This window comes from Lissotriton helveticus, chromosome 2_1, assembly GCF_964261635.1.
Source record: "Lissotriton helveticus chromosome 2_1, aLisHel1.1, whole genome shotgun sequence".
NCBI lineage: Eukaryota > Metazoa > Chordata > Amphibia > Caudata > Salamandridae > Lissotriton > Lissotriton helveticus.
In genome coordinates this window covers 1,239,707,385-1,239,733,755 of record NC_136059.1, presented here as the reverse complement: position 1 = coordinate 1,239,733,755, position 26,371 = coordinate 1,239,707,385, and the positions used below count along the sequence as shown (strand labels likewise).

At 46.7% G+C, this 26,371-nt stretch overlaps 1 protein-coding gene across 1 annotated transcript in view; it reads right to left on the bottom strand.

Moving 5' to 3' along the window:
* Nucleotides 1-26,371, bottom strand: part of PRDM9 (PR/SET domain 9) — a 1,629,505-nt gene that overhangs the window by 1,225,201 nt on the left and 377,933 nt on the right. Inside the window, exons 4-5 of the mRNA XM_078676140.1 lie at nucleotides 12,643-12,663; nucleotides 12,061-12,081 (exon numbers count right to left, since the gene is read on the bottom strand). Of these exons, the coding sequence (XP_078532266.1) occupies nucleotides 12,061-12,081; nucleotides 12,643-12,663 (42 nt within the window). The remainder of the gene's footprint in view (nucleotides 1-12,060; nucleotides 12,082-12,642; nucleotides 12,664-26,371) is intronic.

Sequence of the window (26,371 nt, the reverse complement as noted above, 5' to 3'; positions counted from 1 at the left end):
TTGCACCTCCGCTCTTGTGCAGACATCTGAACCTGCTCTTCCAGATGCCAAAGGTCCTTTCCACTACGTTCCTCGTGCTTTTGTGTGCACGGTTGTACCTCCTTTGGCTGGGTGTTGAGGGGTTGAGGTAAGGTGTGAGAATGAACGAGCGTAGGGCATATGCACTGTCGCCTGGAAGGAGAAGGGGTAACATTACTCACATGCATACATGTATTTCACACTGCAATTTTGGTAATGGGGGTCTGACACTGTGTCTTACCTAGGAGGTATCCTTCGCCAAGTTCCCCTGCCATCAGCCGTGCATAAATCCCGCTACTCTGGAAGATATAGGAGTCATGGGTACTCCCCGGAAACTTTGCAACCAGGTCAGTGATCACACACTTGGCATTGCATATCACTTGCACATTTATGGTGTGCCGTGACTTCCGATTGCGGTATACGTATTCGGTGTCAGCAGGGGGGCAAATCGGTATGTGTGTGCCATCTATGCAGCCAATGATGTGGGGGAATCTTGCCATCTGATAGAATTCAGCTTTTGTCTGTGCCAGTTCTGCATGGGTGGAAGGGAAGGAAATGTAGTGGGCCATCCTCTGGATCATGGCATCAAGGAACTTGTGGAAGAACCTTGACAGGCTGCTCTGGGTCACCCCTCCTGCCACAGCAACTACACTTTGATAGCTGCCAGACGCCAGAAGATGTAGGCAGCATAGCACCTGCACCTGCACAGGGATTGCATGTGCCCTTGGGGTGGGGTGCTGCAACAGGGGTTGGAGGTCCCTGATGAGGTCTCTGATGGTGTCTGCCTCCAGCCTGTACCTCTGTAGGATCTCTGGATCTGTCAGCATGCACAGGGTCACCCTCTGCCTGTACACCTGCTCCTCTCTCTGCCATTCCCTCTCACCTTCCTGCTGTAGCCGTAGCCGTCTAGCTATGACATAGGAAGCTGCCATGTTGCAAGTAGAACTGCATTTTGGGTCCTTTTTTATAGGTTGCACCTGGTTACCACCTGATTCCAATCCATGGTAATTTCCGAGTCAGAAATACCGATTTTTGAGCAAAATCGGTATTTCTGTGCTTACCTACATCTCAATCTTAGGGTTTTCGCATGGAATCGGATTTTCACCGAATCGGAATATATACCAATTCGGCGATTTTACCGAATCGGAAAGTCACCGAGTCGGTCGGATTCCGAATCGGGAAAAAGTAGTAATCGGAAAAAATCTCCGAATCGGTAGATTACCTATTCGGAGATTTTTTCCGATTCCTACATTTTTCCGATTCGGAATCCGACCGACTCGGTGACTTTCCGATTCGGTAAAATCGCCGATTTCGCAGGATTTCGGCCTCCTACATCCCGTTGTCTGTATTCCGATCGGTAACGGCCGAAAATACCGATTGTCGGCCGTTACCGACCGACCTACATCGGGCCCCTAGTCAGTAGTGAAGCCCCTTTAGCAGGATAAAGGTAGGAGCTGGTCCCATTCCAAATTAGATTATCCTGAACTACTCTACAAGAAGAAACTCTGGACTTCGACGTTCTGCTCCACAGAAGACTGAAGAATCTCCCTTGTGGGCAAGGAGTGTCCACCCTGCACAAGCAGGCACCATCAAGCGTCCAGCGGCTTCCCTTTGTCGTCTTCCTTCCAGGATCCAGACTTCAGAGCCCGACGAGACCCGGATTCCCGGTCCTCTCCGACCTCAACCCACATCTGCAGCAAAGCTGAGACCCGTGGGTGCGACGAGACACGTGGGACTGGCCATCTTGGAAGAAACTGCACTTCGCTTCCAGCACGACTCCCGAGGTAAACTCAACCAAGTGCTTTGGGGACTGAGAAGGCCCATCCCCGAGCAGCTCCTGCACCGAAGATCAGCCCTCTAGCATCCACGAGATCTGCGTGGGGCCCTTCTGCTTTGTTGCTGCTCGACGCGTTGTCTGGTCACTTGCCGGCTGGCTAGTGGCCTCCCAGACGACGAACCTTTGAATGTTTGCTGCTGGTCTGGTTGCTCCAGACTGGCCCTTGCTCCCTTCCAAAAGAGGGGCACCTCAGACTCTCCTAGTCCGCACCAGACGCTTTTCCTCACCGCGTGGGTTGCCTTTGCCAAGGCCTGTTGACGCCGATTCCGGATCCAACACCGCCGACAGCGAGAGCCTGCGTGGGACAGCTCGGGCCTCCATCCTGGTCGTCGAAGACACCTCCTGGTCCACGTGGCTGCAGAGTCAAGCGTCCACTCTTCACCTGATCGCGACGACGACATCTGGTTCCTTCCTGGTTCCACTCCAGTCACTGGCTAGTGACTGTGAACATTGTCCCCTCTGCTTTCAGGTCCTCTTCTTCACCAATCCACCCTTGGATTGCACCGGACATCTTCCTCCTGGTCGCCTGCAGCATCTTTTCTTTCAGGCTCCATTGACTTCAACGCGAGAACCCGATGCACTTTGAACCCTATGCATCCGCGGCCCGTGGGTGAGGTAAGGATTAGTTACTTACCTGTAATCCTAGTTCTCTTCCAGGGGTATACTCATCAAAGTCATAAGCACTGAATAGTCCCGCCCACGTGCGGGACCCCGGAGCAATAGCCAATAATATGCATATATCTACACACATATATATATATATATAAATACATATAAATACGCATAAAATAACCATATATATATATAGATAATATGCATATACATATACATATGCAGCCCAATATAACTATACTAGGCTCAAAGAAACACTGCCACAATAGCCTGTAAACTCTTTACATTTGCTAAATAAAGACATATAAAACACATTATATGATAATGTAAAGAAGAAAACACTGCCTAGGTTTTCTTTGAAACACACAACCTTTATTTTCAAAGGTAAAAATAGGCAGGATCATAGAGGCAGCTTTAGCCTAGATAGGCTGCATTGTAACAACAGAAAAAACTGGCACCGTGCCTTTAAGACCTCTGAGAGCCTCCAGGCTCCCATCATGCACCACAGGTGACAGTTAGGTCAGTTCTTTTGGACGGCGTATAACAGTGTGATAACTGCATGGGTAACATGAAAAAGAGATCGTTCTGATATTAGTCCGGGGAGGCGGGTGGGTGTGCTTATGACTTTGATGAGTATACCCCTGGAAGAGAACTAGGATTACAGGTAAGTAACTAATCCTTCTCTTCCAGGGGATACTCATCAATAGTCATAAGCACTGAATAGAGTAGCAAGCCCATCCCATACCCTGCGGACTAATATCAGGCTCTCTAAAAAGGCACACTCATAAAGATATTACCCAAACAAATTCCTCAGGGATGCTTGACCAACCTGAGCATCCGCCTGAGTATCAGAATCAAGGCAGTAATGGCGAGAAAAGGTGTGAACCGAACGCCATGTAGCTGCCTTACAAATTTCATGAACAGGAACATTCTTAAGCATTGCTATAGTAGCAGCCTTTCCTCTAGTGGAATGAGCTGTCGGTCTACCCGGGAGCTGTTTTCGTGCCAACTGATAACATAACAAAATGCATGACACAATCCATCTAGAAATGGACCTCTTAGAAGCAGGCAAGCCCGTATTCAGAGGACCGTAGTTCACAAACAGATGATCAGTCTTTCTAACACTCTTAGTTTTATCAAGGTAAAACTTCAAAACTCTTTTCAAATCCAAAGAGTGTAGAGCTTTTTCAGCTGAAGAGCTCGGATTAGTAAAAAACGTAGGTAGTGTCACTGATTGGTTAATGTGAAAATCCGAGACTACCTTAGGAAGGAATCTGGGATGAGTCCGAAGCACCACTCTATTCGCATGGAAAACGAGATAGGGTTCTGTAGCACAAAAAGCCTGAATCTCGCTCACCCTGCGCGCAGAAGTGATAGCTACAAGAAAGGACACCTTCCACGACAGTTGCTGAAGGGAAGCCTTGTGTATAGGTTCGAATGGAGGACCCATCAATTTAGACAAAACCACATTAAGCTCCCAAGGAGGTGAGGGAGCCCTCACGGGAGGATACACTTTTCTGAGACCCTCGAGAAAATCCTTCACAACTGGCATTTGAAAGAAAGAAACCTGGGTAGGAGACTTTCGATATGCTGTAATCGCTGCCAGATGGACCTTAATAGAAGAATACTGCAAACCTGCTTTGGCCAAAGAAAGTAAGTATGGTAACAGTACCTGTTCTTGACCTCGAATAGGGTCATGTCCTTCAGCAGCACACCACATGAAAAACCGCTTCCACTTGAAAGCATGCGTCTTTCTGGTAGAAGCTCTCCTTGCCTCTCTTAAGATGTGCATACAGTCCTGTGAAAGACCTAAATGTCCGTACTGGACGAACTCAGGAACGATACTGCTAGCTTCAGGGATGGCAGATTGGGATGGAACACTCTGCCGTTCTCCCTCGTCAGCAGATCCGGACAGCAGGGAAGCCTCCTGTGCGGCACTTTGGATAGATGCAGGAGATCCGGGTACCACCATTGGCGAGGCCAATCCGGAGCCACTAGAATCATGTCTGTCTTCGACTTGTACAGTTTCTTGATCACCAAGGGAATGAGTGGGATCGGTGGAAAAGCGTAGAGTAATGTCTCTGACCAGTCCATCCATAGAGCATTCCCCTTGGACCCTCGTTGCGGGTACCTGGACGCGAAGACGCGGCATTTTGCGTTGTCGGCGTCCGCGAAAAGATCGATTTCTGGTGATCCCCAGGCCTGGAAGACATCTCTTATCACTTCGTCTTTTAAGACCCAGTCGTGTGCTTCTGCGAAGTGCCTGCTTAGGTCGTCTGCTTGGACGTTGAGAACGCCGGACAGATGGACAGCTGAAATTGTCATACCCCGAGCCAGAAGCCTCTTCCAGATTGCTTGCGCTTCCAGCGACAGAGGTCTGGATCTCGTTCCGCCCTGCTTGTTCAGATAGTACATCGTTGTTGTATTGTCCGTCTGAACAAGCAGAGAGGGTGACTTGAGAGCTGGAAAGAAAGCTTTGAGAGCCAGATGTACCGCTCTGAGTTCAAACATGTTTATGTGATACAGTCTTTCTTTCTCTGACCACACTCCTTGAACTTGGAGGGACCCCAGATGGGCTCCCCATCCTTGCAGGGACGCATCTGTCACCAGCGATCGTCTGGGCATGTCCTCTTGAAAAGGCACTCCCACCATCAGATGACTCCGCTGCATCCACCATCGAATGGAGATCTGCACTGACAGAGGTAGTGACAGTTTGTCTTCCCAACGGTCTGAAAACTGGGACCACTGATCCTCCAATGACTGCTGCAAAGGTCTCATGTGCAGCCTGGCGTTCGGAACAAGGAAGATGCAAGACGCCATGGATCCTAGCAGAGATGAGATCTGTCTGGCCGTTGGTCGATGATTCTTTAGTAAGACTTGACACTTGAGGAGCATAGAGGATAGTCTCTCCTCCGAAGGATACGCTTTTGCGTCCTTTGAATCTAGAAGTGCGCCCAGATAATGTATCCTCTGTGTGGAATTGAGGATAGACTTTTTGAAGTTCACGTGCAGGCCTAGCCTCTGCAGCTGATTTATGCAGAACGTGAGATGTTGCTGAAGCAGGATCGGAGACGCACTCTTTAACAGCCAATCGTCTAGATAGGGATAGACGAAAATGTGTCTCTTCCTTAGGAAAGCCGCTACGACTGCCATGCACTTTGAGAAGGTGCGAGGAGCTGACTTTAGCCCGAAGGGCAAGACTGTGTACTGGTAATGACTGGTTTGTATGCAAAACCTTAGAAATTTCCGATGCTTTGGGGCGATGGGAATGTGGAAATAAGCATCTTGAAGATCTATGGAGCACATCCAGTCCTTTTGATGCAGAAGTGGAATTATTTGATGTAACGCCAGCATTCTGAACTTTTCTCGCCGAATGAACTGATTGAGGCGCCTGAGATCTAGTATGGGCCTGAACTCCTTGTTTGGACCTTTCTTTGGAACTAGAAAGTATCGGGAGTAAACGCCTTGGCGACGCTGTGTCTTCGGAACCTCCTCGATAGCTTTCTTCAAGATTAACGTAGTAATGGCGAGTGGAGGAGATTTGAATCTGATTGCATATCCATTTTGCACAATATTCAGCACCCATTTGTCGTTTGTGATGTTTTTCCACTCGTCCAGGTAAAAACGAACACTTCCCCCCACCGGAGTGGGTAACGGACTCAGGGGAAGCAAGCACTCACTGTTTTTGTTGTTGCTGCTTGTTTCCAGGTGCAGACTGTCTGGAAATACCACCTCTTCCTCTACCAGGACGACGCTGGGTGAATTGGGATCTTCCCTTATTCTGTTGTGACGACCATTGAGGGGTTTGAACCCTCTGCTGGTTCTGTCTGCGATCATAAGGATGGTATTTCTTCCTAAAGTTGTCCTTTCTCTTTTCGAGACCAACGGCTTTTACCGTATCGAGCTCCGTCTTCATTCTTGACATCTCATCGTCAGCATGAGACCCAAAGAGCGATTTTCCATTGAACGGTAAATTCAGAATCCGGTGTTGCGCTTCAGGCTTAAGACCCGTAAGCCTCAGCCAAGCTGATCGTCTTGCACAGATTCCATGGGCATAGCCATGCGTCGACAAGTCGGAAGCATCTGCCGCTGCGCTAATCACTTGGTTAGCCACTAGCCCACCTTCATGAAGGATTTCCAGAAAATCCTGCTTGTCTTCTTTCGGAAGTTTTTCTGTAAAGCGAGACAAGGAATCCCATAAAGAACGGTCATAGCGACCCAGTAAAGCAGAGGAGCTGGCAACCTTCATATAGGAAGCAGAAGTAGCACACATTCTCTTTCCTAATGAGTCCATAGCTTTGCTGTCCTTATCAGGAGGCACAGATGATGAAGCCGCTCCCGTTTGATTCTTACGAGCCGCTGAGACGATGACTGAATCAGGCTGTGGCTCAGACCTCAGAAATAAAGGATCAGAGTCCGGTGCTTTATATTTCTTAGCGATCCGCGAAGGAACCGCTCCTAAGGATGCCGGTGTTAAGAATTTGTGTTCCGCCGGTTCCAACAGACCTGGAACCAGGGGGAGTAAAGGCCTCGATGATAATTTTTGATGTAAGGTCTCGAAAATTACCGTTGTCTTGGCAGTAGAGACTGGCATCTCAATATGAAGTTTAGCTGCACCACGACAGAGAACCTCATTAAACGTAATCACGTCATCAATTGGTGAAATCCTACTCGGAGGAGTTGATGACAATGTCGGAGAATAGTTACTCTTTGAATTAGTAGACCTTGTGGAAGACCTAGTATCACGTCTTCTCGAAGATTGATGATGAGAGGACTTAGGAGATGGTGAGGCTCGCCTCCTCTCCGATGGAGACTTTCTCGGCGGAGTACGCTCACGTCGTATCAGCGGTGACCTTGATCTAGCAGACACCGGAGATCTGGAACGAGACCTTGGAAGGTTAATTTTCCTTATCTTCCAGTCTCTGAGCTCCCCCAGCCATCGAGGCGAGATATTAGCTCCTGTAGGTGAAGGAGCTCTTGAAGGCTCTGGAGAGATTTGCACAATCCGCAACTCAGGTGAGGAAGAGGACCTCCCAGAGGACTCAGAAACCTTAGACCGGTCTTTGGACACCGTTCTAGGCCTTTTTGCAGCAGGAGACGTCGACGACATCCTCTTCGACGTCAATTTTTCCCTCGGCAGCGATCTCCTCGGCGTCGATCTCCTCGGCGTCGATTTCTCCCTCGGCGTCGATCTCCTCGGCGACGATCTCCTCGGTGGCGATCTTTTCGACGATGAGTGCCTCTTCGGCGTCGACGTCAGGCGTATCGACGGCGATGCTTTTCTCGGCGTCGTGTGCCTCGACGTCGCATGACTGGGGCTCTTCGACGTCGAAACCTCAACTGCCCGGTTCGACGTCGACGTCATGGCACCTCTCGACGGCGACCTTGACTGATGCTTCGAGCCTCTCGGCGGCGACCGTCGACGTCGATGAGACGACGTCGAGTCCCGCTCCCTTGCAGTCGTAGGCGAGCCAGACCGGGACCGCCTACGCTCATGTCGTTTCTCACCTTGTTTCGACGGCGAATTCTTCCTCGACGGCGAGGGATGCGTCGACGTATGCCGCGACGGTGATTTCGACGATTTTGAGCACACAGGTACCTTGGAAGAAGATCTGTCCCTCGAAGTTGAAGGGGACCGATGTTTTCTCTTCTCCCCTTTATCCTTGTGCTGAGAAGAAGGCTTCCTAGAGTGAACATCTTCTCTTCCACTCACGGTTTCTCCTCTGTCATGCAGGGACTGAAGCCTGCTCTTCTCTCTCTCTCTCAAAGTCCTACTTGAAAGTTTGCTGCAGTGGTAGCAAAGTTCTGGCTTGTGAGAAGAAGGTAGACAAGCTACACAGACCGAATGAGGGTCTGTCTTGGCCATTTTTTTACCACAGGCCGGACACTTAGCAAATAAGGCCGGCATTGTGACTGAAAAAATAGCCCAAAAACAGTAAAAAATTATTGGATTAGTCAGATAATGACTAAAGACGTCGAGTAAAGACGAAAAAATTTGAGAAATACCAGAAGAAAGTGAAAAAATATCACCAACTGGCGAGCTCAATGCTCCAGGATCCTCACAGAAGGAGCCGGAAAAAAGAACTGACCTAACTGTCACCTGTGGTGCATGATGGGAGCCTGGAGGCTCTCAGAGGTCTTAAAGGCATGGCGCCAGTTTTTTCTGTTGTTACAATGCAGCCTATCTAGGCTAAAGCTGCCTCTATGATCCTGCCTGTTTTTACCTTTGAAAATAAAGGTTGTGTGTTTCAAAGAACACCTAGGCAGTGTTTTCTTCTTTACATTATCATATAATGTGTTTTATATGTCTTTATTTAGCAAATGTAAAGAGTTTACAGGCTATTGTGGCAGTGTTTCTTTGAGCCTAGTATAGTTATATTGGGCTGCATATGTATATGTATATGCATATTATCTATATATATATATATGGTTATTTTATGCGTATTTATATGTATTTATATATATATATATATATGTGTGTAGATATATGCATATTATTGGCTATTGCTCCGGGGTCCCGCACGTGGGCGGGACTATTCAGTGCTTATGACTATTGATGAGTATCCCCTGGAAGAGAACAAGGGTAGTTTAACTGTCCTAGTGTCCAGTTCCACAGTCGTTTTTGTCCTACCTAGTCAGCATTGTCCGTACTCACCTTTAACTTGAACTGTACTGTCCATAGACTTTGTTACGCATCTCGCGTGTGAGTTCACACTCTGCAAACGCGCTCCGTGGGCCTCCTATTACTTACCTAGAGTTAGTGTAGCGTGGTCCCATCGATCCAACAGCCTCTGGACAGCTCCATTCCTTCTATTGACTTTCACATTCCACTTACTTAGTATATTGTTTGTCGTGCCCCTAGGGCACCATTGTAATTTTGTGCAACTTATCGTATTTTTCAGAAGAGATTGTCATGTGCTTAGCCCTCTGACCTCCTAAAGAGTTCAGAGGTGTTGTTATTAATAAATATACTGTTTATTTTCATAACAACCTGTGTGGTGTCCTTTCATCTGGTATTCAAGGGGTTATATTGTGGTAAAACAGCTGGCTTCACATGCCAAAAGAGTTTAGCCTAAGACTGCTTTGTCCATGCTACCATTAGGATAGCTGGTCTATAAGGTTGACTTACAACCAATCACCATAAGGGTTGTTTGGACTGACACAAGGTGATCACTAGAACTAGTGAGCATCATATATCAGGCCAACTTCTCACACTGATTGAGGCTATATTTATTGTTTATACATTCTCCACTAACTCAGAGACCACTGTCTCTTGTAATATTTAACGAACTCCACTGCACTATAATGGCTGCACTGAAAACTGAGAAGTTTGGTGTCAAACTTCTCAGCATATTAAGCCCACACTGATGTTAGTGTGGGAGTTAATGAAAAATGCACACAGAGGGCATCTTAGAGGTACCCCCTGAAAAATGACCTACCACTAGTGTCCAGGCTGAGTGGCTGCTTTCAGCTGCCACCACCAGACATGTTTCTGGACCCCGGGTCAAGATATCACCAAACTAAGAGAGGGGTCCTCATTTGCCAAAGGGACAGGACACAATATTGACAACAAATCAAAGCAGCAATTTCCCTTTGGATTGTTTCGAAGCACACTATCTGTAACTCATACCACATCCATACCAAACACACCACTTTCACCAGCGAGTGTCACAAAATCTCCAAAGCTGATTTATAAATGTTTTATTCAATGAATTCCATTAAAAAGTCCATAAAAATGCATTACAAACAAGTCCAATATTGCACCATAAATTGACTACTAATATAGGAAATCGCATACTCAGAATCATACATATGAGAAGAGCCTGCTGCTCTAGGGCCTGAAACAATGCATATCCTGGGACGAGGTGCCAAGCTATCTCCCCCCGGGATGGGCAGGGTCCACAAAGGGGAGGCTTCAAAGGCTTGCCGCCTTTGTGAGATTCCCCAGGCCACTTGCTTCTTCAAGCAACTGGTCCCCACTGGTTCTGACCCCCACTTTGGGCGGGAGAACCTGCAGGAAAACCAAGTGAGGAAGGGAGGTGTGCCCACCTCTGCCAACTCCACCCCTCACGTGGGGAGGTGAGGTGAAGCACAACTCTCAGTCCTCGCCATCTTGCAGATGTGGGGACCCAGCCAAGCAGGGTGAGGCTTATGCCTCCCTCCCACTGGAGGATGGCATAATAGGGGGTGTACCCACCCCAGGAAAGGGACCCATTGGTTTCAACCTTTTACCTACCTGTAACACCCCTAAATCAAGTATTATGGGGCACCCCTGAACTTTGCTTCCTCAGACAAGAAACCAGAATAAGAAAAGAAGAAGTAGGACTGAACTGCCGTGCTGAAGCTAACAAGTGGAGGACGCCCACTGACTTGGCCCCAGCCCTAACGGCCTGCCCCCTAACGGCCTGCCCCCACCTCGAACCTGAAGAAGCGGAATTCTGGTGTGTCCTGCAGCCAGCAGCCTCAAGAACCGCAAGGACCTGCACTGGCTTCAAAAGAAAATATTCTGTCTCCCATGAACATCAGATTTGTTCACCAACAGACTCCAGGTCTGGAAAAGTCAGCGAGTCTGCCCCACTCTGCACCCTACCGCCCACGGCCCAAGTTCAATGGCCCAACACCAAGGGCAGGTCTCCCCGGTGACCCTGACCTGTCTCAAGCCTCCAGCCGACACCTGCAGCCTCAAACCGGAAGGTCACCCCAATCGCGACCAGGAGCTGGTAAGAAGATCCGACCCTAAAAGGCACCCGATGCACCCGACACTCCACGGCCTTGGGTGGCCCAAACGACGGTGCCTAACCAACCCGCAGCATCCCAACTTACCTCACCAAGTGGTGGTCGCACCCAGAAGACCTTTGTCCCAAGCCTGCAGTGTGTTTGCAAACTGGAGACTCCCCATTGAAAGCTACAGGGCGGCAACGACAAAATAGCACTCTGCATCCGGCCGCCCCAGTGCAGCTGAGGGTGTACCTTTTATGCTGGCTTGAACCCCCATTTGCCCTAACCTTAAGTCCAGAAGCTTTGCTCCCAGAAACCCAGTGGCCTGCTCGTCAGCAGCCACCAACCGGAGGCCCCACTATCCCCCATTGGATAACATTGGGCCTCAGCACTCTGCACCCGGCCGCCCTAGTGCCGCTGAGGGTGTAACAAGAGTGCATCCTTGACCCTGGGGGACGCCTGAGTCTACACACAGATTAGCAACTCCCACAACCGAATACTTACCTTTGAACCAATAACCCTATTTTTCTCCATAGGATAACACTGACTGTTTGTCTGTGAAAAGTTTCTACGTGTGGATTTGGACAATCTAAGAAACCCTTTAAAACTGTAACTTAATAACAAAACAGCTTTTGCTTATCTGTTTACAGGGAATGTCCCAGTGCAGTATTAAGGTATACTGTACTGTGTAAGAAAAGTAATCTGTAAAGTAATCTACTTGACATACTACAAAAAAGCCAATACAAAGTATATGTACAGTATATCTAAAACATTGCATTACTAGTAGCTCTACTGTAATCAAATCAAAGTGCATATACAATTGCAATTCAAACTGTTTACAAACTGCATTACTACTTTAAGTATGTATTGTTTACCTGAGCCAGGGTTGCTTGGTTCTACAAAATAAAATACCAAAACAGCTTTTACTTATCTGTTTACAGGGAATGTCCCAGTGCAGTATCAAGGTATACTGTACTGTGTAAGAAAAGTAATCTGTAAAGTAATCTACTTGACATACTACTAAAAAGCCAATACAAAGTATATGTACAGTATATCAAAAACATTGTATTACTAGTAGCTCTACTGTAATCAAATCAAAGTGCATATACAATTGCAATTCAAACTGTTTACAAACTGCATTACTACTTTAAGTATGTATTGCTTACCTGAGCCAGGTTTGCTTGGTTCTACAAAATAAAATAACAAAACAGCTTTTACTTATCTCTTTACAGGGAATGTCCCAGTGCAGTATCAAGGTATACTGTACTGTGTAAGAAAAGTAATCTGTAAAGTAATCTACTTGACATACTACTAAAAAGCCAATACAAAGTATATGTACAGTATTTCAAAAACATTGCATTACTAGTAGCTCTACTGTAATCAAATCAAAGTGCATATACAATTGCAATTCAAGCTGTTTACAAACTGCATTACTACTTTAAGTATGTATTGCTTACCTGAGCCAGGTTTGCTTGGTTCTACAAAATAAAATAACTAGAAGAATATTTTTTTATACAAAACCAATTGGTCTGAAGTTCAGTCTTTGAGTGTGTGATATAATTTGCTGATTGAGTGTGTACAACACATGCTTACCACTACCCTCTGATACAGCCTTATTGCTCAGCCACACTACCAAAAATAAAGAGTAAGGTGCTATCTACTTTTACCTCTGCCTACCTTTGGCGTTCCACTGCACTCTGTGCACACTATACCTCACTTTGGTATAGTATATACAGAGCCAGCTTCCTACATTCCTTGATGCCCACAGGCCTGGAGAAGAACCTGGATGAAGCATAGGCACAGACGACGCAGAAGGCTGGCAGGACTACAAGACCAGGATAAACAGGAGCCTTCCTTTTATGCAGGCTCGGTTCCTAAAGCGAAGTCCAATGAAGTCCAAAGAGCCCAGACAGTAGAAGTGGATCACCCTGCTGCTGGTCCGTGAGGCTGTCTGCCAAGGCTACTCCATCAGCTGACCCAACAACAGGGTCAAGTCAAGTCAGAATTTATATAGCGCACTACATACCCATAGGGTCTCAAGGCGCTTGAGGAAGGGGGGGAGGTTTACTTATCGAATATCCAGGTTTTAAGTTGTTTTCTGAAGGCTAGGTGGTTTTGAGTAAGGCGGAGGTGGATGGGAAGGGAATTCCAGGTTTTGGCCGCTAAGTTGGAGAAGGATCTTCCCCCCATGGTGGCTTTGTGGATGCGCGGAACAGCGGCGAGGGCTTGGTTGGACGAACGCAGCTGGCGGGTGGGGGTGTGAAAGGACAGGCGCGTGTTGAGACAATCAGGTCCAAGTTCGTATAGGGCTTTGTGTGCGTGGGTGAGGAGACGGAACGTTATTCTCTTGTTGACGGGGAGCCAGTGAAGGTCTTTCAGGTGAACGGAAATGTGGTCTGTGCGGGGGATGTCTAGTATGAGTCTGGCTGAAGCATTTTGGATGTGTTGGAGTTTTTTCTGCAGTTTTGCGGTGGAGCCGGCGTAAAGGGTGTTTCCGTAATCCAGGCGGCTTGTAACCAGTGCGTGGGTGACCGTTTTTCTTGTTTCGGTGGGGATCCAGCGAAATGTTTTTTTGAGCATGCGTAGGATGTTGAAGCATGAAGATGAGACGGCGTTGACTTGTCTGGTCATCGAGAGTGAGGAGTCCAGGATGATGCCCAGGTTCCGTGCGTGGTCCGTCGGTATGGGGGCTTTTCCTAGAGCCGTTGGCCACCAAGAGTCGTCCCTAAGATGAGGACTTCCGTTTTGTCCGAGTTCAGTTTCAGACGGCTGTGCTTCATCCATTCGGCTACTTCTTTCATCCCTTCATGTAGGTTGGTTTTGGCGGTGGTTGGGTCTTTGGTGAGTGAGAGGATCAGCTGAGTGTCATCAGCGTAGGAGATGATGTTGAGGTTGTGTTGACGTGCGATGGTTGCGAGGGGGCTCATGTAGACGTTGAAGAGGGTGGGGCTGAGTGATGATCCTTGCGGGACGCCGCAGATGACTTCGGTGGCCTCTGACTTAAAAGGGGGGAGGCTGACTCTCTGGGTTCTTCCAGCGAGGAACGAAATGATCCAGTCCAATGCTTTTCCTTGAATTCTGATGTTTCTGAGGCGTTGTATCAGGGTGCTATGGCAGACTGTGTCGAAGGCTGCGGAGAGGTCAAGGAGGATGAGGGCGACTGTGTCTCCGTTGTCCAGTAGTGTTCGAATGTCGTCTGTTGCTGCGATGAGGGCGGTCTCGGTGCTGTGTTTGGCTCGGAAGCCAGACTGTGAGGAGTCGAGTGATTTGTTGCTTTCGAGGAAGGCGGCGAGCTGATTGTTGATGGCTTTCTTAATGACTTTGGCAGGGAATGGGAGGAGCGAGATGGGGCGGTAGTTTTTGAGTTCGGTGGGGTCAGCTGTGGGTTTCTTCAGAAGGGCGCTGAGTTCGGCGTGTTTCCAGCTTTCTGGGAATGTGGCGGAATTAAGGGAGCAGTTGATGACATCTCGGAGATGGGGTGCGATAATGGAGTCTGCTTTGTTGAAGATGTGATGGGGGCATGGGTCTGTAGGGGATCCTGAGTGGATGGAGTTCATCAGGCGAATGGTGTCTTCTGTGGTGATTGGGTTCCAGTCGAAAAGGTTATTCGGAGGAGGTACAGGTTCGGAGGTGAGTGGGGTGGACTGGTTTACGGGATGGTTGTCAAAGCTGTTATGAATGTCGGCGATTTTGTCATGGAAGAATGAGGCGAGGGAGTCGCAGAGGGCTTGAGAGGGGGTGATGTCGTTAGAGCTGGCGGTGGGGTTGGTGAATTCTTTGATGATGTTGAAAAGTTCCTTGCTGTTGTGGGCGTTGTTGTCTAGTCGGTCTTTGAGTGCTGATTTCTTGGCTGTCCGGATTAGTTGGTGGTGTTTGCGGGTAGCGTTTTTGAAGGTGGCTTGGGTGATAGTGTTTGTGTCTGTTTTCCAAGTTTTCTCAAGGGAACGACAGAGCTTCTTGGATTTCTTAAGGTCATCGTTGAACCAGGGGGCGTTCTTGCTTCCTTGCTTGATTTGATGTTTTTTCAAGGGTGCTAGTTTGTCGGCGGTTTGGGTTAACCATTGTGTGAGGTTGATGGCGGCTTGGTTAGGGTTCGTTGAATAGGCAGGGGGTTTTTGAAGAAGCGATGTTGAGATCTGGTCGATGGCGATTTTGTTCCAATTTCTTCGCAGAGTTGGTTGAGGGTGGTTGTGGATCGAGGTCTTATTGTAAGTAAAGTGGATGCAACTGTGGTCCGTCCAGTGGAGGGGTGTGGTGTGAGTGAAGGAGATATGCTTGCTGGAAGTGAAGATAGGGTCAAGTGTGTGTCCTGCATAGTGTGTGGGGGTGTTAACAAGTTGTTTGAGTCCGAGATTGGCGAGATTGTCCAGAAGGGTGGTAGTGTTACTGTTGTTGCTCTTTTCCAGATGGAAATTGAGGTCTCCCAGTAGAATGTATTCTTCCGAGGGGAGGGCGTGTGGGGTGATGAAGTCAGTGATGTCTTCGCTGAATTTTGTGCGGGGTCCTGGTGGCCTGTAGAGGAGGGTGCCTCTGAGTGTGGTCTTGGGGTCGGTGTGGATCTGGAAGTGAAGGTGTTCGGCGATAGAGAGATTGTCTTCTGAGCTGGTTGAGACGCGGATGGTGTTCTTGTGGACGATGGCGATGCCTCCTCCTGTTTGAATGGTGCGGTCCTTACGGATGATCTTGTAGCCGTCCGGGATGGCTATGGTGATGTCTGGAGCTGAAGAGCCATTCATCCAGGTTTCTGTTAGGAAGGCGATGTCCGGAGAAATGGTGTCGAGTAGATTCCAAAGGTCGATGGCGTGTTTGTGAACCGAGCGGGTGTTGAGAAGGATGCATTTAAGGTGGTTGGTGTTGGATCTCTGTTTGGTGTTTGTTGGTTTGATGTGGGTCTTGATGCAGGTGAATTTGCAGGAGTGGCAGCTGAAGGGTCCATGGGTCGTAAGAGAGGAGATCAGGGAGAGGGTCATTCTCTTCCTCCTGTCTCTCATCAGTGGCCATGAGCAAGCTCATGTCATTCCTATCAACAAAAGGTTTTAAGCCGTTCACATGAAGTAGCCTGTGGGGACTTCTAGGAGTACCTGGGTCAACCAAATAGGTGACCTCACCTTTTTTCTCAAGAATGGTGTGGGCCCACTCCACTTGTTCTGGAGAGCTGCTGGGGCCACAGGCTCCAACAACCACACTTTCTGGCGTGGCTGGTAAACAGTCAGCTCAGCCGTTTAGTCATGCCAAGCTGTCTGAAGGTGCTGGCTGGCCTAAAGGTTTTTGCTGGCCTTCTTCATGTACTCGGCCATACGTGAACGCAGGCCAAGGACATAGTCCACAATAGCCTGTCTAGGAGGTTTGAGAGGCTGCTCCAAGCCCTCCTTAATCAGACACAATGGACCTCTAACTGGATGTCCAAACAGAAGTTCAAATGGGCTGTAGCCAACCCCCTTCTGTGGAACCTCTCTGTAGGCAAAGAGAAAGGAGGTTAGTAAGACATCTCATTTTTGCCTGAGCTTTTCTGGGAGTCCCATGCTCATACCCTTGTTGAACCTTTCAACACGCCCATTCTACTGTGGATGTTAGGGTGTGGTAACCTTGTAGTTTACTCCACACTCTTTCCACATGACAGTCACATAACTAGACATGCAGTTTGTACCTCTGTCTGTTAAGAACTCCTTAGGGAAACCCACTCTGGATAAGACTCCCAGAAGGGCCCTGTCCACTACAGGAGCTGTAGTGGTGCTAAGGGGAATAGCCTCTGGATACCTAGTGGCTTGGTCCACAACCACTAAGATGTAACTGTTTTAAAATGCTGTTGGAGGGTTTCAGGGACCAACAATGTCTATCCCTACCTTCTCAAAGGGAACACCTACTCCTGGGAGTAGAATTAAGGGGGCTTTTATAGTGCCACCTGACTTACCACTGGCTTGGATAGTGACACAGGAGAAACAATACTTCTTGGTGTCTTCAGGCATGTGGGTCCTGTCCCAAGTCTTGCTTTGCCCAATATGTCCTGCTAGGGGAATGTCATGTGCCAGGAATAGAAGAAAACCACTGAACTTGTGAGGTATTACCAACCACCTGGTGGCACCAGACTTGGGGTCTCTACACTCAGACAACAGGAGCACATCGTCCCAATAGATCCTAGATCCTATGGGAACCACTGACATTCCCTGCCATGTCACCAGAAGCTTGCTGTCTGAGATGTTTAAGAGAAGCAGGATTTCTCCTCCAGACTCAAGTCTGCCCCGGAAGGGCCCCTGCCCCCAAGAACTCTGCCTCGTCAGGCCCAAGTTCCTCTGGGGCAGTTCCTTCACAGTGACGCTTACTAGGAGTTTGTCAGGAAGATACATCTTTACCCTTCTTGCTCCTTCTCTTATGAGCCAGCTAGTCCATTTTTCAAGATTCAGCGTTCCCTCAGTGCTTAGCTGTTTGGCCTGGGCCCTGGTGATACCAAATGTACTGCCAGAGATTCCCATCATCTCTGCATGGGTCCTGAATTCCTCTTCATACAAGTCTGAAGTTTCTAAATCGTTGCCCAACAGACAATCTACAGGTAGGTTTGTAGAAAATACAACTCTTTTAGGAACATTTAACCCTCCCCACCTGAGATTCACTACTGACAAAGAGTGAGCAGTCCTGACATTGCTAGCGTTGGTCACTTGGTACAACTGACCAAGTATGATCTTCTCAGGGGACACAAGTTTCTCTGTCACCATTGTGACACTGGCTCCTGTGTCCCTGTAAACCATATCTTCTTTTCCATTATTCAAAGGCCTGTATTTGACCACGTTAGTGGTAGGTACTAGTAAAGTGGCATGATTCATACCACTGTCATAGACAAGGACAGCCTGAGTGGGAGGTCTGACTAGGCCAGAACCCACTTCAGAACCTGTTATGTTTCATATAGAAACCCCAATATAGGCTCAGGCTCAGATAGCCACCTAATCTCTCACCTATATTTCCCCTGCCATTTCACTACATAACGGTTCTTGGGACTGACCTTTTACTTTGTTACGGTACGGCTAACAGGACGTGGGGTTTTCTCTGAAAACTAGCCGAATCCGTTATGCTAGAGGATTCTTAGAAACTCAGCAGGACTACCATCTCCTGCCTAATAACTATGCTTAAGGGTCATTCCTTCCATCCTAAGTCCGACTTGACACAGCAAGGTAGATCCTCTGAGGGTACCACTTTGGGTATATAAACGCAATATCTTTGCTGAGGAAGGGAGAGGAGAAAAAGGACTTCCATGCTGACGCATGACGCTGAGGTTCCTGCACACACACACTCCAGCTCGCAGTGGTCTGACATCTCTTGTGGGGTGTCAATCTCGAGACCAAGATGGGGTCCCATAGTCTTTCACTTCTGGTAATGGGGTTGACTTTATCCGAGAGGGATTCTTGGCTCCACATCTACACATGCTAGGTACACTTAGGTACATCTAGTTAGGGTCGCATCATAGGAGTACGCATTTTATTGTCATGTATTTTTAAACCTGCTTGTATTAATTGTTTTAGCACTATGGTAGGAATCTACCATCGTTTTACTCTGTTGATGTTTCAAATCATTTATATCTCTTTCTGTCTAATAGTTGTTTTAGCACACCTATTTTACACTAGAATGAAGCTGGTTCAATAAAAGCTTATTGAAAATGGTCCCCACCGTTTATTCTGTGCATCTCTCTGACACAAAGTGCACACAAATGACTGAGCGGAAGATATTGTACTGTTTCCACAATCCCTGGTGGGACAGAGTGCTCATGTTCGATTGTTGCCTAGAACTATTCTCTCCTTGGTAAGGTGTGTTTCTAGTGGCACTGTGAGCTAGCTGGTATACAGGCGAACATACTCAGTGGGGGTGTCTGGAATCAGGTTGGATTCTAATCCCACAGTCTATGTTGTCTACACATGCAGATCCTATATAGGTTTATAGGAACTATACAACATGGTTTGGTTTGGTAATTATTTAAAAATCAAATCTGAGTAGTTCAGTCGTGCTGTTCTCAAAGAACCCTAATCATATTTTTCCAGAGACGTCTGGAGTGGGAAGGAAACAATCCACCACAGCTGAGTAGGCATATCTATGTATTGGCTCTAGGTTTATCATGCTTGAAGAATAATTAGCTTCTATTGTGCATAAAACCTTATCTCAGTTTCCTTGAAACTTTTCCTTCTTCAAAATAATGGCTGACGAAGATGCCGCTGTGCCAGCACAATTACAAGGAAAGGGTAAACCCGGAATCACTGGGATCTGGGTACTAATTAGTATGCAAAAGAAAGATCCCAGTGTACTGGAGATATTTAACTTAACATAGGGAAGTAAACTTAAATCATAACAATTTATCGAAAAACTTCAAAGAGACGGATGAAAGATTGAATTGCAACCAATGTTATTTAATCACATTGGAGAAGGTACTTATTTACATATAGAACTTTACGTGAGACCATCTCATAATTACTCGCGTAAGCGGTGCCGAAGTGGGGGGGGGGGGGGAGTGCAAGGTAGTTATTGATGGGTCGGGTATTCGGGATGTAGTGACAATAGATCACAGACAGTTATGGTATAGAGATGCTTATATACCACATAGGTAACCTCAAAATAGTAAAAGCATGATGCCATTTAACACACATAAAATCACAGTTAATAAATCACTGTTGAACGGATGATGGCAGATTTTCTAAAGTCGACGTTTCGACCCCTTGTCCGTAGGTGTTTGTACCCTTACTGTTGGGGTCTTCATCAGGACTAGTGTGGTGTGAGAGGGGAGGTGGGCACCATGAGTGTAGCGGCGGGGAGAGACGACTCTCACCGTCCAGCTGTTGGGAGATTGGGGAGCTCCAGTGCTCTCCAAAAACTTCAGTGGGTAGAAGGGAGACGTCACTTAATAGTGCGATTGAGAAACGCAAAGTGGCATTTTCGATGTGTTGGTCCTGCTTAGTTGGACCGTCTAATCTAATTCGTTGGAGTGAATATTGAGGACCGGAATCAATCCAGGGGTACGCCCAGAATTAATCTGAAGCTTATCGGAGTTGCATCTCCTAAAGCTGCAGCAAGGGAGTAAGAAGATTAAATAAACATTTCAGAAAATGTCAGAACTGCCTTACTTTGAAGCTAGCAGACTATGGAGTCACAGCTAGGGGTGGATAGTCACATTTGTGATTGAGGCACACAAATCATACAGAACAGAGGTATTCTTTCATGAGTTAAATCCCCACAAGCAGATGCACAATCAATACATTTCATGTTTACACTGAAGATGAAACACCAAATGAATACTGTCTGTATGAGGACATTGAAGTTCCGTTCACCTACCAGGAGCACATAAACTGGTTTAAGGGCGCCCTCCCACACACAAAAGAAAAAGTGAGACTCGGTCCGCTCAGAAGAGATGGTGCAACTTGGCCAGTCCTAGCGGCCTACACACCACATCCAGACATTGACGCAATGCCAGTAGCAGACTTATGCCCACTTCATAAAGAAATAATAAAACATTACAGAAACCTGTCAGTTTGTGATGAAAACACTCTCACTTCAGCCAGCAAGGGCTACACCAGCAGGAGAAATTCAGTGATCTACAACTAAAATAACGGTAAATGGGCTAAATATCGATTCCAAAATATCGAGTAACCTAAATATCGAGTCCAAAATATAGAATGGGCAAAATATCGACTGGACAGAATATAGACATCCAAAATATCGTTTTGAAGGTAAGTACTGTAATATCGAATTAAAAAATATAGACAGTCAAAATATCGAAGTACATAATATAGGTGATTAAAATTATCGACTTTTTAATAATATCCAATTTTTAAAGTGTTTTATATGTGTTTATGTGTGAAAAGTGTATATTTATTTGTAATTTATTGTAAGTAATTAATGTTATGTTATTTAATTTTTGCGCAATTTAATTCTGTAGCGGGTTGTGGGTTTATAGGGGAATAGGGTGGGAAGTAATTTATTTATAATTAATTAAATATGTTAATTAATTAATTGGTATTTATTTAGAATATATAGTCAATTAATTTTTTATTGGTAATTAATTAATTGTTAATTGATAATTAATTTTTATTAATTGATTAATTGATAATTATGTGAATAATATCATTTTATTTTTAGTTGCGGGTTTATAGGGGAGTAGGGTGGGAAGAAATGCGTTACTTACCTGTAACTGCAGTTATCCAGTATTGGTGTCTTTCATAGATTCACATGCCTGAATCATTCCCCGTCGTCGAGATGGGAGTGCCTGGTACATAGAAAAGTAATGTCCTATAGACATACATAGAGCAAAGTAGGCCTAAGGGCCTTGCCTTAGTAGCCTATCCATGTCCTTTTGTAAAAAGGACCAAACTCCTGAAGGTAGCCAATCAGCTACCACCTCCCTCTAGAACCTTCCTGCCAGGAGCCTCAGTCTCTCAGATTTTCGTACGCACCAAGCTAGGTAGACGTAATATATGTTATAGAGGGAGAGATGAGACCTTCCTGGGGAGGCGGGAGGGTTGCATGTGAATCTATGAAAGACACCAATACTGGATAACTGCAGTTACAGGTAAGTAACGCATTTCTTATCCAGTATTATGGGTGTCTTTCATAGATTCACATGCCTGAATCAGAGTAGCAAGCAATACATTATGCACATTTGTGATGGAACATTATGAGCAGTCTGAGATAATACATATCATGCTACTAGTAACCATCAACAAGTATAGAGAATAAAGTAAATAAATGTGCATACCAGCATAGGATGGTGGGAAGGAGGAAGGCTCATCTCACTGGAATAGATGGCGAAGTACAGCCTGGCCCACGGCTGCATCCTGCATCAGTTCCGTATCCAGGCAGTAGTGCCTAGTAAATGTGTGCGGCGATTTCCAGGTCGCTGCCCTGCAAATGACCAAAATCGGCACTCCAGCGAATAATGCCGCCGATGTGGACACAGCTCTTGTGGAATGAGCTCGGACTTTGGAGTGTAATGGACGTCCGGCTTTGTCATGGCAAAAGGCAATTGCAGAGGATATCCATCTTGAAATGCTTTGTTTAGCGAGTGGCATGCCTTTTCTTGGTCTGCTGAAAGCTATGAAAAACTGATTCGTTTTTCTGAAATGCTTTGTCTTGTCCAGGTAAAATTTAAGACATCTTTTTAGGTCCAAAGAGTGAAGGGACCTTTCAGCTGCAGTACTGGGATTTGGGAAGAATGATCGGAGTACGAGTGGCTCATTTAAATGGAAGTCCGAGGGGACTTTAGGAATGAAACGAGGATTAGTTCTTAAAATCACTCTGTCTTCCTTGAACTGCATGAAAGGATCTTGTATAGAAAGAGCTTGTAACTCACTGACTCGTCTCGCTGAGGTCAAGGCCAAAAGAAGTGCTGTTTTCCATGAAATGTATTTGATATCAGCCCTATGTATGGGCTCAAATGGGTGAATCATCAATTGGTTGAGTACCACATTAAGGTGCCATGTTGGTGGAACTCTGCGTGGCCGTGGAAATGATCTATAGAGCCCTTTAAGGAATTGTTTTATTAATCTGTGGGACCACAGAGAGGGTCCTTTTGAAGTTCTTGTAAAGCGGGAGATTGCTGCCAGATGAACTCTGATAGAGGCATGGGCAAGTCCCGATTGTGCCAGATGTAATAAATATGGTACTAACTGCTCCGGAGTGATCCTTAAGGGATGGAGATCGTTGTCCGTGCACCAAACACAAAAGCGTTTCCATTTCAAGGAATAAGTTTTGTTTGTGCTGACTGCCCTTGCCTTAGCTAGTACTTCCTTGCACTCCTGCGGGATGTTTAGTTGGCAGAACTCTCGGTACTCAGGAGCCATGCCGAAAATCTGAGAGATTTCAGATTCGGGTGGAGTACTTGGCCTTTGGACATTGAGAGTAGAGAGGGATGCTGGCCCAGATGGATCGATGGGTGGACTGAGAGGCGACGTAGGTCCGTGAACCAATGCTGCCTTGGCCAGTAAGGGGCTATGAGGATCAAGGTGCAGTGCTCCGTCTTCATTTTCCGAATGACTCTTGTTATCAGGGGAAATGGCGGAAATGCGTACGCAAACACGTTGCGCCATGCGATGGAAAATGCATTTCCTAGTGACCGCGGTTGGGGATGCCAGCTTGCGAAGTTGCGGCATTTGGCATTCTCCCTGGTGGCAAAAAGGTCTATTTGCGGTCTCCCCCATTCTGAGAAAATGTCGTTCAGCACTCTTTGGTTGAGTTCCCATTCGTGGGACAGAGACCTCTGTCTGCTTAGAGCGTCCGCTATGACTTTGTCCTTGCCTGGTTTTGGAAAAGGGGGGTGGTGATGGACAGAGTTTCTGAATGATGCAGAATACTCTTACCAAGTCAAGAGATCATGGTGTTAATCCATCACCGTTTTTTTTAGCTCACTGCACCATCCCAGCTCAGAACCTGGCTATATGCAAATTAGTCTGTTCCTGTCCCAGTGCATGATGGGAACAGGGCAAACCAAACTACCAAGCCAATTCTTATACTGGGAAGGAAACAAGCTTCCGGGGACCGGTTTCTGGCATCACAGTCTTCTTCGGCCCGGCTTGCTTGAATCCTGATGGTGCAATGAGCAAGGGCAAGGGACTCACGTCTGAGTATACCCTCCCACACATAGTGTGGATAAAACCGATTTTGCCTGGGACATACTCTGCTGTTAGTTTGATATTTTGGTGTACTAGCCAGTTCCAAATTTTTTGCGATTCGCGAGATAGTGTCAGCGAACGTGTCCCTCCCTGCTTGTTCAGGTAGTGCATTGTTGTTGTGTTGTCCGTTCTTACAAGCACTGCTGAGTTTTTGATGCAAGGGAGGAAGGCTTGGAGAGATAGGAGAACCGCTCTCAGTTCTAGGAGGTTGATATGTAGTTTCCTTTCTTGTTCTGTCCACTTGCCACTGATTTGCAATTCCTGAAGGACTGCTCCCCATCCTTCTAGGGAAGCATCTGTTGTTATGACATGTGGAGTTGGAGGCATCAGGAACGTTAGACCTTTCGATAAGTTCTTGTCTGCTCTCCACCAGAGTAAGGCCTTTGTGATTTGTCGAGTAATCACTATGTGATCCTCGAAAGAACCTGTACATTGAGTCCACTGCTTGGTCAGGGCCTCCTGTAGTGGGCGCATTCTGAGTCGACAGTGAGGGATGAGTAGAATGCAAGAGGACATCATCCCTAATAGGGACTTGAATGTACGGACTTTGATGGTGTTCTTTGACGACACTGCAGTGGCCAAAGTGATCAGTTTGTGTTTCCTTTCCTGCGATGGGAATGCTTTGGAAGAGGCCGTATTTAGAGTTGCTCCCAGGAACGATATAACTTTGGAGGGCTGTAAGGTTGACTTCTCGTGGTTGAGTCAGACCTAGACTTTTGAAAATATTGAGACAGGCGTTGGAAGACATTTGTGCGTCTGTCATAAATGGTGCTTTTACTAGCCAGTCGTCCAGGTAGGGGAAGACCTGGTGTCCTTGCTGACGTAGGAAAGCTGCCACCGGAGCGAGGCATTTTGTGAAAATGCGAGGCGCTGATTTGAGGCCGTATGGGAGGACACAGAATTGGTAGTGTTGACCTGCTACTTCGAATCTTAAGAATTTTTTGTGGCGCCTGTGTATTGGGATATGGTAATATGCGTCTTGCAGGTCTAAAGACGTCATAAAGTCTCCTTCCTCTAGAGATCCGAGGATTTCCTGAATGGTCACCATCCGAAACGATTGGCTCTTCAAGAATCTATTGAGCGCCCTGAGATCTAGTATGGGCCTCCATTTCTTCTTTTTCTGTTGTACGAGAAAGAAGCGGGAATAAAATCCCTTCCCTTTTTGAGCTGATGGAACTCGCTCTATTGCTCCTTTTGTTAACATTGAAGATATTTCTTGAAGGAGTAATCTTAGGTGCCTGTGTTGAATCTTGCGAGGAGGAGTTAACGGGGGAATTGAACTGAATTCCAATGAGTGCCCGTGTTGGATTAATTGAAGTACCCACCGATCCGTTGTTATTAATTTCCAATGGTGGAGGAAGTGTGTTAATTTTCCTCCAATTCTGAAAGAACGAGATGGTGGAGGGACTGGCTGTTGGAATTGGTCATTGACGTCCACCTGCCAGTTTCCTCAGGTTCCTCCCTCGGAAATTTGATTTCCCATAGGAAGTCTGGCGACCTTGCTGTTGTTGCCGCTGCTGATATTGTGAACGGCTTTGGTTATAGGAATAAGAGGATTTTCCTTGATATGATCCTCTATAAGAGGGTTGACCCCTGCCTCTATGCCCTCGAAAGGACTGTTTTTTGAATTGTAAAGTGCCGAGAGCTTGTGCTGTGTCTGTGTCTTTTTTGATTGTCTGTAAGGCCTCGTCTATTTTTTTGCCAAATAGGTGTTTTCCATCATAGGGCATGTCCAATACTTTGGTTTGGACCTCCTGGCGGAAGGATGTTGCTTTGAGCCATCCTTGTCTGCGTAAAACTGCTGCACCTGCCAGCTGTCTAAAGCCTGTCATTGCGATATCTACAGCAGAATCGATGATTTCTGATGCTGACATTTGTCCCTCGTAAGGAGAGAATGAACTTTATCCTTTAGTTCTTCAGGTATATCTGCTAGGTACGGGACAATGTCTTCCCACAATTGTCTATTGTATTTGCCCAGAAGCGCAATGGCGTTTGCTATCTTTACAGTCATGGCTGACGTTGTAGAAAAACGTTTGCCGATGCCATCCAATTTCCTGCCCTCCTTGTCTGGTGGTGCTGACAGTGGAGAGGACGGATTCCTGGAGTTCTTTTGTGCGGCTTGGGTGACTACAGAATCCGGCTTGGGATGTGCATTAAGGCAGGTAGGTGCTGTTGTTGGTGCCTTGTACTTCTTATCCAGTCTAGGAACCACTATTGAAACTGATGCAGGTGTTTGCATTACTTGTTGACCTTGTTCCCAAATGTGATCTATTATGGGAATTGATCGAGCCGTCTTTTTGATTGGATCCTTAAAATCGAATAGGAAACAGTCCGTTTAATGTGATTCCATAGTCATGTGGAATCTAGTGGCTGCTCTTTCTACCAAATTATGGAATCCGCCAATATCCACTGGTGGAGATTCCGAAGTATTGGGTTCAGGTGTGGCCGGAGAATGAGCGATATAATCTTCATCGTCTCTGTTATTGGACAGGTCGTCTCGAACCTCTCCTTCTTCTTGTTCATCGCCTTCATCATCAGAAGACTGAAT